Consider the following 13,547-nt stretch of genomic DNA (forward strand, 5'->3'; position numbering starts at 1 on the left):
AGCAGGTTCAAAGGTGTCATGTCTGAGCTCCCAACTGGGAAACCTAAAGCTAACTCTCGCCTCCTGATCTGTGAAGAGGAGCCGTGGTGATGCACACTTAGCCTGCCGTTAGTCAGAGTTTGTTTGGAAAATGTAACTGTGCAGGAAGAAGAGCGGAGTCACAAGACTGGAGAGTGTGAATAGCCAACGGGAATTTAATGAAGGCATCTACCTTCTGCTGAGGTTGTCTACAAACCTGGGTCTGTTTGCAAGTGGTCATCTCACCTCAGGCCACATCTGTATAGCCAGTTTACAGATTACTCCTTCAAGTTTGGAAATGAAACAGAAAACAGGAAAGATAGAGGATCTGTTGTTGGGAGACCTCCGCTGTGGTAATCTGATCACTCTTGACAGTCCTACAGGCAGGGGCTGGCATTTTCCACTCATCCACAGCTCACATTGCCCAACATAGTCAATGGTAACAATGGTCACAAGCAAGCAAACTCCACAGAGTAGGATGTGAACATGCAGAGGGCATGGCCAAGCCAACGTGGAAAAGGAGAATGAAGAATCTAGGTTGGTTTAGTTTCAATACTGAGGAGAGACACTGGGAGCTTCAGCCAGAAATGGTTGTCAGAGGAGACTCTGGCTGACTGGAAGAGAGTGTCAATTCATTGGTACAGCAGAAATATGAAGACACTCAAAGAAACATCTACCAGGTAGACTAGAACACTTGCCTTGAATTGAGAAAAACTGTCTAGCTTGGGGGTGGGGGTGGGGAACACGGAAGACACTCATGACAATAATAGTCAAATCCGATATCATGTGTAAAAGTCCTGAAGACTCCAGGAGAACCCCTTAGGAAATGCAAGGGACAGGAGGAAAATAAGGGAGTCAGAAGCTGAAGGAAATGAACAAAGGGTGGGACCCTGGACTTAGAGGAAGGAAATAACATCACTGTACTGATAAGGACTAAGAAGAAAGACTTTTGAGTGTGTCAGAGATGGGACCTTTGACAGCACGGAGAAGCCAGAGCATATCTCTGTGAGCTTTACGGAACCTAACACAAAGCTGTCAGACTATTCAAAGCAGTCCTGTATCTCAGGCTAAGAGACTTGGTAATCCTGCTTCTATGATCTCCGTCCACGCTGAGCTTCCTAACCTATCTGGAAGAAAATCTGGTCATTCAGATCCTAAAGTCACAGTCAACCAAGTAATAAACCTACAGGGAATGGCGTCCTTACTGTGTACCCTCCTGTCTTCAGGCCATCTCAGCCAGGTTGCCACCCATCTCCATTTTCAAGTTTCAGAGGCGATTCCTCAACGTTTGGCAGTCTGTCCTACCATTTCTGGAAATTCTTGACAAGGTCAATGAGACGATAGGCCTCTCTGACCCATAATTTCTAAGAAGGCCTGCTTTGGCAGGCTGAGTAATGACTCAGTTGATAGGAAAAGTCAAGCCAGAGATCTCCCTCTTGTAAAAAGTCAGAGCACAGGGTCACTGCAGCTGAGGCAAACAGGCTGGAGTCCCTCAGAGCGTGCTGGAGGGCCCTGGCTAGGGAACTGAAGACTTCTGTCCTATCCCAAAACATCAAAAGCTCAGAGTACAAAGAAGTAGCTGTGCTGCACCCCGAGAACGAGTGCCAATGACATTACTCATAAGGAACGGCTGTTATCAAGGTCTTGTCATTGGGGTTTTTCCAACTTCTGGTACTCAGAACTGAGAATCCTTCGGACTATGTGCAGTGCTTAAAGACAAAGGGCATCTGTTAACCTCAGACAAGCATACTGAAAACACAGTGGGATGAGAAAGACTCAGAACCCAAATGCACCCTTGCTGTAGGTAATAAGACAGCTTGCAGGGCTTGTAGGGAAGGGCTGGGAAACAGAGTTTCATCAGATTTCCAAGACTAGAAAGATGTCAGATGCTTATTGGGGACTGAACTGGGTGGCAGAGCATAATGATGCACCTTCCTGAGGAAGGAACTGCCTCCTTCAGGCGGTTAGTGTGAGCAAACAACTATAACAGCACGGAGGCAGCTAGCCAAGGCAGGTGTGTGGTGCTGCCAGAGGCAAGGGACACTCGTGTGAAAAGGTGGAAGGGGAAACGGAAGAGGGGCTAGGCATAGCTTGGAGCATGACGCTTGCCTGGAATGTGCCACTCTTGGGGTAGACCACTAACAGCAGAAAACAGGGAACAGGAAACACAGAATAGCCTCACGGAGAAGCTGCTGAACTTGTAAACACTTCATCTGCACTACAGGCCTAGGTGCACTGGCATTTGACGACAAACAGTTGGGAAGGGTAACTGTCTCCAGTCAGTGACCTGAAAGGTGCACGCCATGATGTAATTTGCTGAGATGTGAATCTGAATGGGCTTCGGGGAGGCTAAGAGAGTCCATGCCAGCCATATCTATCCAGTGGGTGGAGCTCACTGAACACCTAGCATTTGTGTCTCCACACAGCTTGGCTCACTTTCTCATTGGCATTTACACAGTAAGTCTCACACTGGCATTTTTTTTTTCCTTGAGGACTCTGGTGATAATGCAGTTGATAAGGTAACAATGCATTATAATGAAGTAAGTTTATTTTAATTGCAAACTTTATGTAAATACCTTTAGAAATTATCATAGCCCCACGTTTATTTAAGATCCCTTAAGTCTGAGAGCATCCTTTACATTTTATGACTATAGTTTACTATATTTTACGGTTGAAACTGTCATGGCGACACTCATGATTCCGGAGATTCACCAAGGTCGTGGGTAAAGTCATCAAGAGAGACACTGATCAAAGGCTATAGATAATATATTTTATTGACACTCTACTAGGTACAACAAAGTCTTTTAAGTTTTGAAAATAAAACATATTCTCCCTTACACATTTTTCCTACACGTTGGAGACAGCTAACAAACTCTCTCCATGCATGGCCTCTTGGCTTGTACTACCAGAAGACAATGGAGTTTTTAGCCACCCAACTGCAGACTGACCAATTATTCAAATGAGAAAGATAACCTAATTCTCCAGCTGAATGTTTTTCTTTCTGTCTACCCCTTAGAAGATAATAACCACTGAAACCCAAACTCTGGCTTCCTCCCCCCAAACCGTCTCTTGAGCCTCGCCAACTGAACACGATTTGACTCCCAACCTCAACATGTTCCTACTTTTGTCTTCATCTGACCACATGCATTTGATGACCAAAGCTGGAAAACTCAATATTTGGCCCCGACCTTCCTCTGCACTCATCAATCACTGAGTGAATCAAATTTACCTCCTAATGACTCTCAGATGCAGCCAGGCCTCCGGAGCCCCATAGCTCTACCCTAACTCAAGGCCAAATCATCTGTCAATCATGGACCCTGAAATCTTGCCTATTTCTAGTCTCCACATTGGTAGAGAACCATTTCCCACTCCCTCCAACTGAAACTTGCATTCACTGACTTCCTCTGAAGATCAACAACGAGTCTGGGGACAGAGATTTGAAGTCTGTTGACCACTAGCGGCTGTTTTCCCCTGACTGTGCCTAAGCTCGTTCACCTCTCTACGCATTTTGCTTTTTCACAAACTCATCTCTGTCTCATCCTCGGATGTTTCTCTTCTGGGCCAGTCTCAATCAGTCCTCAGGATCTAATTCAAATGTCACTGTCTCGGCAGAGCCATCTATAAATCTCAGTGGCTCTCCTGTCTGGCCTCCCCTGGCACTGGATATCCGTTTCTATTACAGCACCATCACAGTTGACTGTAACAACTTGTTAATAGATTTATCTTCTCGAGTGGATTGTGAATGTTGGTCCAACCCCGAGTCGCTAGTACCTAGCGACAATACTTGGCTCCTGCCATGCCACCAGGAAGTGTTTGCTGAATAAAAGGACCAGTGATGGAGGCTTGCAGCTACATCATAAAGTGAGCCATGTCATCAAAGAAGGAGACTGCTTTTTTTTTTGTGAACTATAAAGTGAAGCCAGCGTGTCAGAAAAGGTAAGACAAGGATGGAGGCTGCTTTTAGAACTGCTTTCAGAACTTTAGGAATTCATCTCTCCTAACTAAAGACTCACCCAGGCAGTCTTGTGTGGCCTGTTAGAGGTGTTCACACGTGAGTACCAGATCCAGCAAATGCTCAGTGATCGTGAGGGGAAAAAAGGTTAAAAGAAGCTGCTGGCTCTGAACTATGAGAGAAGACGTGTAATAAAAAAAAAATCATCTGGTAAATATTCTTCCTATTTGACCCTCGAGATCACAATAACACACACGTGGCAGATACACGGAATGGAATGTGCAGGTCATCTGTGGCGTCAGTTTCCATCGGGAGAGCGGAGGCTGGTGGCTCTTTGGTCAAGGTTTCACTCTGACACAGCTAGTAGGAAATGACTGTGTGCTGGTCACCATGCCCCTTCCGGAGAAGCAAAGACAAGAAAAGATCCCTAAGATCCCCAGCTTTCTACAGAGATTGGGGCTTTCTACAAATTGGCGCCTTGACTTCGTAGAATCAAGTGGTTACTCTTTAATCCTCCTGGGTTCCATAAAGCCCTGAACTTCTGTTTGTACTTAACAGGTCTTAGGTAAGACTGGGAGGATAGCTAAGCGTTCTAATCTACCTAGATGATTCCACTAAGTACAGCTTGTCTAAGGACGCAAGACATTCAAAAGGTAGTGTTTCCCAAGGAATTCCAACCCCCCCACACACACACACACATACACTCTGTGTGTTGTTCTGATAAGAGTATTTTCAGAGATTGTGGAGGGGTGATATGAAAACAGGCCATGAGTGGGCTGAGCTGGTGCCTCGACTAACACTGGCATTTGGGGTGACTTTGCGTCAGCCTCCAATGGGATTTCTCAGGTATCACTCTCAATACTGTGGTGCAAAATAAATAAATAAAATGAAATAAAAATTAAAAAATAAAGCTTCTACTAGACTAGAGGAAAACGCGGGCCAGTGAACGAGGTAGTAAATCTATTTCGTGGCACTGCTGGAGGTCACACCCAACTCTAACAAACTATATCACAAATAACGATACATCTTAGCTGGAGCTGATTCTCCAACATCTCTCCTCCCGCAGCCCCACCGTACCCCACTGTGGTTCCCTCTATACTCTGAACCGCGCCCCGCCCTCCCGGCCCCACCCATCCCAATAAGCAGGGTCCCGCTTCTACACCCCACTATCACCCGCGGGGCGCCACCTACCGGGGTCCCGGCCCCGCCCAACCCCACGTGCCCGGCCCCGCCCGGGAGCTAGCAGCCCTTTAAACACCCCCCACCCTTGCACACTACTCCCCCCCCCGGACGGCAGCCGAAGAGGGACAAACTCATGGCGTACAGCCAGTCTCTTCCGCGGAGCTTGTCCCCCGTAGCCCTAGTCCGCTGGGCTCTCCGCCCGGGGCTACGGTCCCCTGGCGCCCCCCACACGCCCCCGCAGCCGGATGCGGGAGTGTGGGCGCTGTCCGGCTCCAGGGCGGGGCGGGAGGGAGCGCGGTCTCCGCCGCCGCCGCCTGCCTCCGCCTGCCGCTCGGGCCGCCCGCTCGCCCGCCGCTGGGTGCGCTGCACGCGGGGGGCAGCCGCGGTGCAGCAGAGGTTCATGCAGCGGCGGCGGCGGCGGCGGCTGCTGCTGCTGCCGCCGCGGAAACAGACAGACCGGGCGCTGCCGCCGCCACCCTCCTGCAGCTCCATGCCGCCACCGCCGCCGCCGCCTCCTCCTCCTCTCCGGCGACGGGCGGGGGGCTCCGGCCCGGGGTGGGCACCACTCCTCGCAGCGCCGCTCCCCTCCCTGCCCTCCGCCGGGGCACGGGAGCCGGAGAGAGCGCCCGCCGCCTCCTAGGAGCGCACGCTCCGCGCGCCCTTGCTGGAGCGAGGAGGCGGGCGTGGGCGGGCGTCGGGGCAGCCGCGACCCAGCGCGCGGAAAGGGGAGGGGGCTTCCCCGGAGGATGCCCCGCGGCGGCGGCTCCTCGCTCTTAGGCGCTAGCTGAGCTGGACCGGGAGCGAGCTGCGCGTCGCCATGCCGGCGTGACGGGCGCCCGCGGCTGCCCGCGCCGGGCCCCCGCGCTGCCCCACGCCGCGCCGCGCCGGCGCCGGGCGGCAGGATGGGCTGTATCCAAAGCATCACCTGCAAGGCGCGGATCCGGCGCGAGAACATCGTGGTGTACGATGTGTGCGCCACCATCGACCAGTGCCCCACGCGCATCGAGGAGACCTCGCCCATCGTCCTGCGCTACAAGACCCCTTACTTCAAAGCCTCGGCCCGTGTGGTCATGCCCCCCATCCCCCGCCACGAGACCTGGGTGGTGGGCTGGATCCAGGCATGCAACCAGATGGAGTTCTTCAACACCTACAGCGACCTGGGCATGTAAGCGACCGGCCACGCCACGCGGCGCGGGAGCGGGGTCCTGGCCCCTTTCTCCACTCTCCATTCTGAACCCCCTCCCCAACCCCTCTTACCGTTGCCCCCATCTCTTTCCGAACCTTCCTCCTGCCTCCCCACCCACCTCCCTCCTCCCTGCGCTTTTGTTTCAGTGACAGGGCGGGTGACGGGAGGCTCCTCGCGAAGGCATTTTGTCGTGCTTTGCTTCTGACTTCCTCAGAGAGGCGAGGAGAATAGTGAGGGGCAGGAAGAACGCGACTGGGAGGGTACAAGAGGCAAAGATAGGATGATTGGCGATTGTCGTGGGAGTTTGGGGGCGCAGTCTGTATTTCCCCGGGAAGTTTGGGGAGAGGAGTGGAGTGCTGGGGGCGCATGGGCTGTGTCGTGCGTCTTCTGGAGAAAATCAAGCTGGCTTGGAAGAGAAGGTCCAGGGTGTAGGAATGGGAGTTAGAGGTTCTGCCTTTGCCTCCCAGGCCAGCGAGCCTAAAGGGCATCTCTGCCTGGAATCTCCAGCTGGGCAGAAGGCCCCTCTAGCTATGCGCCCTGAGGACCAATTCTGGGGCGGTGGGGAGCTGGAAGGCACCGGATGCTCCCGGGCCAAGAGAAACTGGTGGCCTTGTGCTAGCAGCCGCCTGGTGTAACACGAGGTGTTTCTTAGGCTCAAGGAAAGGATGAGACCCTTCATCTGTCTGGGGTCTTTACTTTTCAAAACTTTCCTAATTGCGGCGCTGGAAGGGATTCCCAGGCGCCCACCGCCTATCCAGTCGGCTGGCTGGGAGCTCTCCAACTTCCTTCAGCAGCGCCGGTTAGTGCGCGCTGAGGATTTGGCAGCGGCGTGCACCTAGATCGCCAGGGTTCTGCGGCCGCCAGGGGCGGACATCCTGCCCTGGAACCACACTGGCTTTGCGAGGTCGTGTTCTGGACTTTTTTATCTACTAGATTTTCATCTGCCCTCCCGTCCCCTTTCGGAACTAGACTCCGTGTACTTGGCCACTACATTTGGCTAGGAGATTTGGGGCCTGTATTCTACTTACTATTACAATGTCAGTCTAGAACACTCTAATTAGCTTGTAGCCTATAGGGAAACCCCTTTTCTGGAAATTCAACCTCATTTCATTTTTTAATCTAAAACTGTGGCACTCTCAAGGTTTCCTATTTAATATGGATGTGGGATGGGGGAGTTCTCATTTTAAAAGGTCAAAGCATCTTTTCAGCAGCAGTTTTTGGGCTTTTTTCTTGCACCCCGGGAGCATGTAAGTTAACACTAGTCATAGGTGCTAAGAGGAATTTTGACAGATTGTTTTGTTTCCATTTACTCCCAGAGTTTGCACTTTGCTTCTTAAGCATAAAAGCTCAGGAGAGAGAGAGAGAGAGAGAGAGAGAGAGAGAGAGAGAGAGAGAGAGAGAGATGCAAACCCAGCTTTGCAATATGCCTGTGCACACTGTGTTCTTGTCTTTCTGGAAATGAGAGAAATGGGGGACATATTTTGGGTGAATCATGCCACCTAAAAAGACACAACCCGAAAAGAGTGGTTAGAAATGTTGGCTTGTTTGTTTGTTTGTTGGGGGCTTTTTGAAACTCATTCTTTCCAGCCAAGTAAGAAAGCCTGGCAGGGGAGGGTATCTGTCTCATGATGGGGCAGTCTGGGGAGGGGGTTGCTTAACCTTGCTGGGGCAGTCACAAAGCCTGAAACCCCTAGGAAAGGAAGGGGGGCTGGGCAGAAGCAGCGCCCCACCTATCTTTCTCATGACTACACGGGAGAGCCCTCTGTGGCTTCAAGACCCTTGTAAATCAGTAAATACGAGATATATATAGAGAGATGTAGATATAGATATTCCTTCCATAAAATATAAAACATTTTCTGCCAAAGGAGTTGAGTTGAGCTGTACACAGACATGATAGTAGAACTTCCTTGTCTCTAGGGGAGGGTGTGTCCACTTTTGAACCAGTTTTCACAGGCATGAATTCCTAACAATATATTCTCCTGTTATACCTTGCTGAGTTCTTGCATTGGAGGTTTGGAAAGATTTTGTTTGTTTCATTTAACTGCTACTTTCAATATTTTAAGATTGCTGGTTCCTGTGTTGTTGGGGAAGGGAAGGGAGAATAGTCTCCAAGAAATCATAAATTGCATTATTATAGATCTGTATCCAGAGTCGATCTCCCTCTTTGTGGTTGTAATAATTGCTATGTGTTTAGGGCCACTTTGGAGCCTAGGTTTTTAACTGAACCAGTTTCTACAGAATATTTATGCTCTGGAAAACTTTGCCAATATAAACTTTTTAATGGGAACTCATATTGCATAGAAGTCACGGCAGTCTGTCCGTTGTTGCGTCCACTTTAGCCAGTACTATGAGTGGCAGACACCGCAGCCTGGGTGTTCACGCCTGTGCTGTGTTCTCTCGAAGAAGCGTGGTGCTGTGAGGTTAGGTTGCGAGGGCGACTTCTCAGTATTTGGAAAGTACTGTACAAGACTAAATCCACATCTAAAACACCAAGAAGCTACTAGTTCCAGGATTGAAAGAGCATGTCTTTGTGGCTTAAATGTTGAATTTCCAGGAGTCGAGATGGGGTAGGCTTTTTTATTAGCATACAAAGAATTAAGTTTCGTTATGGCATTTTTCAAACAAAATGTTTGCTGTGGTTTTTCTTCACCCTACTCCCACCCTTAGTCCCAGTTCCTTCCTGTGCCCTTCAACCCCAGTAGCCTCCTTTCTGCTTTCATGTCACATGTGACCTCTTGACCTCTCCCCTCTTTCTCAACAGCTCTTGTTCTTCTCTTGTGGTCTCCTGCCTAGTTTCAGATTCTGTACCTACTCTCTTACACACACCCATTTACAAACTTACAGACACCAGAAGTTAATCAGCATATGAAAGAGCATGAGATTTGTGTGTGGGTGAGTGTATGTGTAAGTATGTGTGTGAGAGAGTGTGTGTGTGTGTGTGTGAGTGTGAAAGAGAGTGTGTGTGTGTGTGTGTGAGTCAAAGTGTGTGAGCATGTGTATAAGTGTGTGAGAGTGTGAGTGTGTGAGAGAGAGTGTATGTGTTAGTGTGTCAAAGTGTGTGAGCATATGTATAAGTGTGTGTGAGAGAGTGTGTGAGTGTGTGAGAGAGAGTTTGTGTGTGTGAGTGTGTCAAAGTGTGTGAGCATGTGTATAAGTGTGTGAGAGTGTGAGTGTGTGAGAGAGAGTGTATGTGTTAGTGTGTCAAAGTGTGTGAGCATATGTATAAGTGTGTGTGAGAGAGTGTGTGAGTGTGTGAGAGAGAGTTTGTGTGTGTGTGAGTGTGTCAAAGTGTGTAAGCATGTATATAACTGTGTGTGAGAGTGTGTGTGAGTGTGTGTGTGAGATAGAGGTGTGTGTGTGAAAGTTGTGTGTGTGAGAGAGTTTGTGTGTGAGAGCATGTATGAGAATGTGTATGTGTGTATGTAAGAGAGAGAGTGGTATGTGAGTTGTGTGTGAGAGAGTTTGTGTGTGAGAGCATGTGTGTGAGTATATATGTGAGAATGTGTGTGGGTGTATATGAAAGAGTTGTATGTGAGAGAGTTTGTGTGTAAGCATGTGTGTGAATGTGTATGTGAGAGAGTTATATGTGTGAGTGTATGAGAGAAAGAGTTTGTGTGTGTGTGTGTGTGTGTGTGAAAGAGAGAGAGAGAGAAAGAGAGGGATATCGTGTTTGGGGGGGTTGTTTTTGTCTTTCTGAGTCCAGGTCACCTTAATTTAATGTACTTTGTGGATCCACCTATTGTATGTAGATTTTATAATTTTACTTCTTTTATGGTTAAGCAAAATTCCAATGGGTATATGTGCCATGTTTTCATTCTCCATTCTCCTGTTGATAGACTCCTGGATTGTTCCATTTCCTTATTGTTGTAAGTGATGCAGCAACATGGATGGATAGATGTCTCTGTGGTCTGATATAGAATCCTTTGGGTATATATGCCTAGGTGTGATAGGGTAGTTGTATGGTATGCTATGCTATGCTATGCTATGGTACTTTCATTTTAAGTCTTTTTAGATACCTCCATATTGGTTTCCATAATGAATATATCAAGTTTACACTCCCACCAACACTGAATAAGGGTTCCTCTTTCCCCACATCCTGCAGCATTTATTGTCTTTTTTTTTTTCTTGATCATAGCCATTCTGACTGGAGTGGGACAGAATCCCAAGGTGGATTTAATTTCCATGTTCAAGGGGTAGGCTTCTAAAGGAATATTTTAAATAGTCGATGGCCACGATGGTGTAATTTGAACTTGAACTCAAGTGACTTGGTACTTCCCCAAGGCGCTATGGGGAGTCTGGCTGGTGAATACGTGCCATGACTTGATTATTTCTAACTTGGGTCTGGTGGATCTGGTTAATGTGGACTTCAGTAAAATGTTCAAAGTCTTCTTCCAGCAAGGAGAGCCATTGGTTTCTCAATCAGTCTACAGTGAACTCAGTTTTCCCAAATGACCAGATACACAAGCACCACAGAGGAAACAAGGGAGGGGAGGAGACGAGGCTATGGTGGAGTATGCACGTAGCTGAAGTCTGACAGGCAGGTTAGGGCCTATGGGGAAGGGTCACATAACAGTCTGGGAGAGTTAGGGTCAGCTCTTCATGACCAGGGGGAGTTAGGAGTTTCTCTGTGTCGTCTTCATACTTCATGGGTATGCAGAGGCTGTCCAGAGGAGGCAGAAGAACAGCCCTGAATGCTCAGCCCAACACCCAAGAGATTTCCTGGGTGAGGTTTGAGCAGGAATGGAGCTTTCTTGCCAGGAATGAGTGGGGTGAAGCTGAGACCAGGGGAAAGGCTGTGGCTAGAGAGCCTCTCCTGCATGTTGTCTTCTCGGACTGTAAAGAGATTCTCCCAGGATGGGCTCAGATCTGCCCATCTGGAGAGCATTGCCTTAGGTGAAATTTAGGAGGATGTATCTCACTCCTCGCTTTCAAGAAAGAGTCCTTATCTAGCTCCCTGCTCCTTCAGTACCACAACTATTGAGCATCTGACTAGCCCCCCACCTCTGAGACCCATTCACCCCCATCCGAGCTGCTCTCCATCTATTGAGAAACCTGCTGGTTTGTAGTTTGCAATCTCCATGCTGCTAACTCCAATGGACCTGCCTATGAAAGGCTGGCCTTTTCGATGGACCACGTATGACTGACAGACAGCTTTCTGTCCTGGTTAACTTCTCTGGTCTTTTAGCCCCCATTCTCTTTCCAGCTGTTCCTACCTCTGTCTTACCTTACAAATGTTACTTTATATCACTCAAAATACGTATTTCCCTTCTCGTTTTACACTTTCTCTGAGTAACTCCATCCACCCCAGTAGCAGCAGATGCTCTCTGTCTGGTATGCGGCCAGGTGCATGTGTTTGTGTGCAGTTCTGCTTGACTGGTGGAAAGGTATCTCTGGCTTAAGGTTTCTACTCTTAAGGCATTTTTCTGTTTATTTCTTTTGGTGGCGGTGTTGTTTAATCATTTGAGGAAGATTGTACTATGTAGCCCTACATGGTCTGGCACTTAGTATGAGGCTGGAGCTGGCCTGGAATTTGTGACAATCCTCCTAATTTGACCTTCTGCTTTGGCCTCCCACACGCTAGGATTATAGCACTGCGCCACACCCAGCTTCTCTCTTAAATGCATGCTCTCCTCTGAAACATTCGCCATATTTCTCCATCCACTGTCCTTCCTCATCTTACTGAAGAGTACCTCCACTCCCTGAGTTACGCAAGCCAAAACGTCTCGGTATCATTCCGGATACTCCTTCACTCATCCACTCTGTCATCAGACCTACTGACCCCTCTCCATGTCTGGGGCGCAGCCACTTCCCTTTGTGTGTTCATGGCTGCCATCTTCTGCTTTCCACCCGTACTTACCAGTTCCATCCTTGCTCTTCCCTCCAGACACTCCCCCACCCAGAAGGCAGAGTGATCCATTACAAACACAAATGTGCTCACTTTCCTGCTCAAACTTTTTAGTGTCTTCTCATCACAGGTGGTATAAAATGTATAAAACACTTTTCACTCTGGATTTCTGCTTTTAAGCCACATCAGATGTCTCGCAGGGTCTCTAGTGGAACTGGCTTTACCCAGCTCAGAGCATCGCCCCAGGCTGGCCTGTGTCTGAAATGCTCCTCCTGCCTTCCATGATCTATCTAATCCCCGTTCATCATGCAAGTCTCAGCTGCCCCTCAGAGGCCACCATTGACTTCACAGTTTCAGTGGGGTTCTCCAGTTCTGCTCTTCCATTTCTATACCTACAGCCAGGGGAGTGCAACGGTTCACTAACTTACTACACGTATCACGAAAGTAGATATTATATCTGTTGTGTCCTCCGTGAACACTGCCTGGACCATAGAAGATATCCAGTAAGCATGTGATATTGTTAAATACATGAGCCATTTTTATCACTTTTAGTCACCAGTGTCCCCTTCAACAGACCGTGTCTCTTCAAAACTAGCTTTTCATGTGAACCCTAAGTGTCATCCACAGAACTGACACCCCGGTGACTGCTTAGCACTGACACACATCCTAACTGACCTGAGCTTCTGTGCCCATTTCATTCCTCTGGACTTCACTGGAAGCTTTGCTTCTCGGCATATGGCTTGTATCTTTCACCTCCTCTGTCTCAGCTGGGTTCTGCCCATCAACCACTGAAGCCTCTTATCTCACCTACCTGCTGTAAAACAATACTTAGTATCCACCCAAAGAAACATGTGGTAGGAACCCTGGAGCCACTGTTCCACCTGAGCCCGTGATCTGTGAGGATGGAGACATGAAGGTCTTGCCTGGTTGAGCTGTGTTCCCCTAAGCTAGCGTTCACCTTTTTGTTTCTGGATCTATGCTGCTGTATGCGTGGGGTTGTTTGGAGGTGGCCCTCACTGATGGGCACACCTTCTTTCAGCATGCCATTTCTTCAAGTGATCGAGTGAGTCCCCACACCCACGATCCCTTCCCATTACTATAGAGAGGCTCAGGAAACACAGGGGACCCTAGTCTAGAGAGAGCATCAGGTGGGAAACAAGATCCAATTCCTTGCTGCATGTCCTGAGTGCCCTTGAAGGGGAGATGGCCTAACCCTTTTCCTCTAATCTCCTCCTCCATCTCTGCAAAAGAGGAGCAGCAGAGGATTAACTGGTTTTATCAGCAAAGCATTAAGCTCCCTAGAGATAAAGCACAACTCCCAAAGGGACAGAGAGCGTACACATGGTTAGAGGAAAGGTAGAAGG

The 13,547-nt window shown here is 48.9% G+C and overlaps 1 protein-coding gene across 1 annotated transcript in view; it reads left to right on the forward strand.

The window, feature by feature from the left end:
- Nucleotides 1-5,548: 5,548 nt before the first annotated feature.
- The window catches only part of Fam78b (family with sequence similarity 78 member B), an 87,346-nt gene continuing 79,347 nt past the window's right edge, over nucleotides 5,549-13,547 (forward strand). The window contains exon 1 of the mRNA XM_021174771.2: nucleotides 5,549-6,317. Within this exon, the coding sequence (XP_021030430.1) occupies nucleotides 6,055-6,317 (263 nt within the window). The 5' untranslated portion in view covers nucleotides 5,549-6,054. The remainder of the gene's footprint in view (nucleotides 6,318-13,547) is intronic.

The sequence above is a fragment of the Mus caroli genome, unplaced genomic scaffold, assembly GCF_978045245.1.
Source record: "Mus caroli unplaced genomic scaffold, Mus_caroli_1 scaffold_1, whole genome shotgun sequence".
Taxonomy (NCBI): domain Eukaryota; kingdom Metazoa; phylum Chordata; class Mammalia; order Rodentia; family Muridae; genus Mus; species Mus caroli.